The sequence below is a fragment of the Austrofundulus limnaeus genome, unplaced genomic scaffold (assembly GCF_001266775.1).
Source record: "Austrofundulus limnaeus strain Quisiro unplaced genomic scaffold, Austrofundulus_limnaeus-1.0 Scaffold0, whole genome shotgun sequence".
Taxonomy (NCBI): domain Eukaryota; kingdom Metazoa; phylum Chordata; class Actinopteri; order Cyprinodontiformes; family Rivulidae; genus Austrofundulus; species Austrofundulus limnaeus.
In genome coordinates, this window is record NW_013952402.1 from 1,001,757 (window position 1) to 1,005,429 (window position 3,673).

Here is a 3,673-nt window from a genome sequence, read left to right on the forward strand (position 1 = left end):
AACATCCTACATTATTTTTACAGTCTTTATTTTACAGTTAAAATATATGTTTATCAAATAAAGTCTAATGTTACAACTAATCGGGGATCCCTTTAAAGAAGCTGTAAGAAACAGCAGCCCTGATGTTTGCTTTATGATATACCCAAAGATCCAGTCTGTCAAGGTTTACCCCAACTTTTACCATAATGGCAATATGAAATACTCAAACTGTAATTCCAATCTGAACCAAACCTCATTCAAAAACCACAGCCTCGACATAACCTGGAAACCTACAATCAAGCTCGGTTGACCGACGTGTTTGCAGAAGCGCAGCCAAACAAGATAAACAGACCTTCAAAAGCTTGTTTCAGTGGGAGGTGTACTACCAACCTACAAAGGTTAATGGAACATATAATCAGATTTTCAACATGAAAAGCCTAAATGGTAGATCGAACACATTTCCCTTGTTGGAACACGCGCTCGTCCCTTTTTTTGCTGATCTGAAAGGAAACTGAACCATGAAGCAGAACGAAGTGATTCTTAGTGTTAAAATTACCTTTGTATGAGCCTCCCAGATGTGTTACGACAGTGCTGCGTTGGAGAAATTTAATCTTGTCTTCCAGCGAGTGAATCTAGTGCAGAGAAACATGCAAAGCACAGACATTACTCCTGAGGTAATTCTATGCATTTTGCCCAACGAGCATTTTGTTGGTCATTTTTAGTGGGTGTTTGTGAGGAGAGAAATCTGTGGGAGGTGTTGCTCTGATTGTTTATAGAGTCAAACCAAATGTAAACAGATGTGCGGCGCAGTGAAGTCGACACAGTGGGAGAGCATCGACGGGAGGCRGCAGACCTCTGGGAAAGCTTTAAGGATGTGCTTTTATTTTTTTTAAAGTTATCCCGCCAAAACGTACACACAAACAGTGCGACACTCACTCGTTCAACAAAGCCCTGCTCCTTCAGCCGAGCCTCGCTCAGCAGAGTGGTCTTCTCGGCGAGCTGAGCCTGCCGTCACAAGAGGAACAGGGTCAAACCAGCAGGTTTTTAGATGAATCGTGAAATTWRACWTGAATAAAAATGTAGAAATGTACCTGTAGGTCATCAGGGGTCATCTGTGTACATGAAGTAAAAAACATATATATGTTAGAGCTTATATGTGCAGTAAGTACTCTAAAAGGCTAACATTTCTTAATGGAATGCAAATCATGATTACTAGGACCGCCCTCTTCCACCTGCATAATATCACTAAAACATCTCGGCTAAAGATGATGCAGAAAAACTGATTCATGTGTTTATCACGTCTAGACTGGATTACTGTAATTCCTTATTATCTGGGTCCAAAAACTCTAAAAAAAAAAAAAAATCTTCAGTTGATCCAAAATGTTGCTGCTAGAGTTTTAATGGGAGTTGGAAGGAGAGATCATATTTCTCCAGTTTTAACTTCTCTCCACTGGCTCCCTGTCAAATTCAGAATATAATTAAAATATTACTCTTAACATACAAAGCTCCATCATATATTAAACATTTTATTGTTCCATGTTTTCCTAACAGAGCACTTCGCTCTCAGACTGCAGGTTTACTTGTGGTTCCTCGAGTTTCTAAAAGTAGAATGGGAGGCAGAGCTTTCAGTTATCAAGCTCCTCTCTTGTGGAACCAAATTTCAGTTTCTCTCCGTGAGGCTGACACTCTGCAAATTCTGGCTTTAAAAGTAGACAGTTATGTTTTATTTCCTCTATATGTTTGCTGTAATTATGTTTAACAATAACATGTTTTCTTTGTCTTTTTTCCAGAGGAAAATACACCTGGACCAGTCAGTTGTGTTTGTCTCTTGGGYAACCCAAAACCCAGCTGGTGGAGGCAGAAGGCTTCCTGTCCTGAGCCTGGTTCTGGTTCTGRTGGAGGTTTCTTCCTGTTAAAAAATAGTTTTTCCTCTCCACTGTCACCATGTGTTGCTCAGGATGCAAGACTGTGACAAAGTGATTCTTAGATGGATMGTTTTGTGTACAGTGGCCTGAGACAGTTCTGACTTGGTGCTATATAAATAAACTGAGTTAAACTGAATGATTAGCAATGGCAGTAATCTAAAAGTGCACGGACTCCAAATATCCACTGATTAATTTCAGCACATATCTATACATCTATCYGTTCTTGGGTTTTTAATAAATCTAAAGCCAAAGAGACACATTGTGMTCTTCGTTACTGGATGAGAAAATGTGCTGCAAATTGTGGGGTTTAAGGAAAAAAAAGGCACAAAATGTGTTAACATTTCATAAAGTAAAGATTAAGAGCCACAGAAATAGGTCGGCAGCTCTGAGAGGAACTATTATAACAGAAAGGACAATAACAGAAAATCCAGAGGATCGTCTGTTCATCACTTTATTCTAACAGCTTTGTATCTCTAAGCACTGTTGYTCTGCTTCCTGTGTGGACAGACACTCTTATCCACTGTCCATGTGAAAAATGGTTTTGTGAGGCCCGCAGTAAGGAAAGGCGTAATGCCTTACAATCCCCCATAAAGTTATTACCTCACCTGGGAAAAATGCAGTGAGAAGAGCAGTATAATCCTGTGGGTTTGTGTGCATATAAACGTGTAAAAAGGTGGAAACACCGCTGTGTGGTTCCAACGGCACCTGGAGACATCTCCCCCAAAGTGCTAACTGGCTTCTTTCCAGCACATATAATTCATGTGAATACTCCTGTAGTGCATATATTTTAGGCTGGAATCACCTCCTGTGATGATAATTGAGAACAGGGATGGGGGCGGGCTGCTGCCTCGCAGAGAGCATTCCTGAGTGATTCAAATGAGCCTCGCAGCATCCGGCKATCTTTGGATTGCCGCCACAGGACTGCAGCGGGACGCCAATCAAAGCAAAGTGTGTAGGCAAATTGTCCCTGAGCTTAGCTTTAATAGAACCCTTCAGTTACGGAGCAAAAAATATAAAATGATAATCGAGTCTGTTAACCTGGATGTGAACTTCCAAACAAAGTTTATAAACGGCGATGAACTGTGCCGTCACTCAGACCTGCGAATGGTTCTCGCTTCTCTTAGACTGATCACATCCCAGAGGGAAGCTGAAAATGAATCATTTCATGACTTCTGCCATTCCATTCAGCCACACTAAAGTGACTTATTACTCCAACAGAATAACCATAGAAATTWTATCTAGCTGTCTAAACCCTCCAGCGCCACATATATAATAACTAAAAGCAAGATTTTTTTCCACACCATTGTAAAACTAAAGAAARGTTGTGAATACATCACTGGATTGTGACAGCGATCACAGATGTTTCAGACGGGGGGGCTGTACCTCTGAAGTTTCCTGGCAGCGTGCTTGCAGGTCTTCCAGCTGTTTCTGAACCTGCCACACTCGGTCTCCCATCTCCTCCTCTCGACTCTGAAATCAAAGAAACAAACAAACAGCGACCAAGTCATTTCCTACGCATCATCTTAACAACACAGCTCAAGCATGTTGGTGGATTTAAAGGGATCTCTGATTCGTTGTAACATTAGACTTTATTTTATAAACATATATTTTAACTGTAAAATAAAGACTGTAAAAATACTGTAGGCTGTTTAGTTTGGAAAATTTTTAAAAATATATTTTAACACGGACAGAGCCATTTTATTTACACGCAAAGCATTCTGGGTAAATGATGACATCAACTAGGTCATCGGTGCGAGGCTGCTAGCGAG

At 40.5% G+C, this 3,673-nt stretch overlaps 1 protein-coding gene across 5 annotated transcripts in view; it reads right to left on the reverse strand.

The window, feature by feature from the left end:
• golga4 (golgin A4) overlaps nt 1-3,673 on the reverse strand; it is a 28,149-nt gene that overhangs the window by 3,697 nt on the left and 20,779 nt on the right. For all 5 annotated transcript variants that reach the window (XM_014005746.1, XM_014005658.1, XM_014005506.1 and 2 more), the window contains 4 exons: nt 3,288-3,374; nt 1,071-1,091; nt 916-984; nt 536-611 (listed from right to left, as the gene is read on the reverse strand). In XM_014005746.1, the coding sequence (XP_013861200.1) occupies nt 536-611; nt 916-984; nt 1,071-1,091; nt 3,288-3,374 (253 nt within the window). The remainder of the gene's footprint in view (nt 1-535; nt 612-915; nt 985-1,070; nt 1,092-3,287; nt 3,375-3,673) is intronic.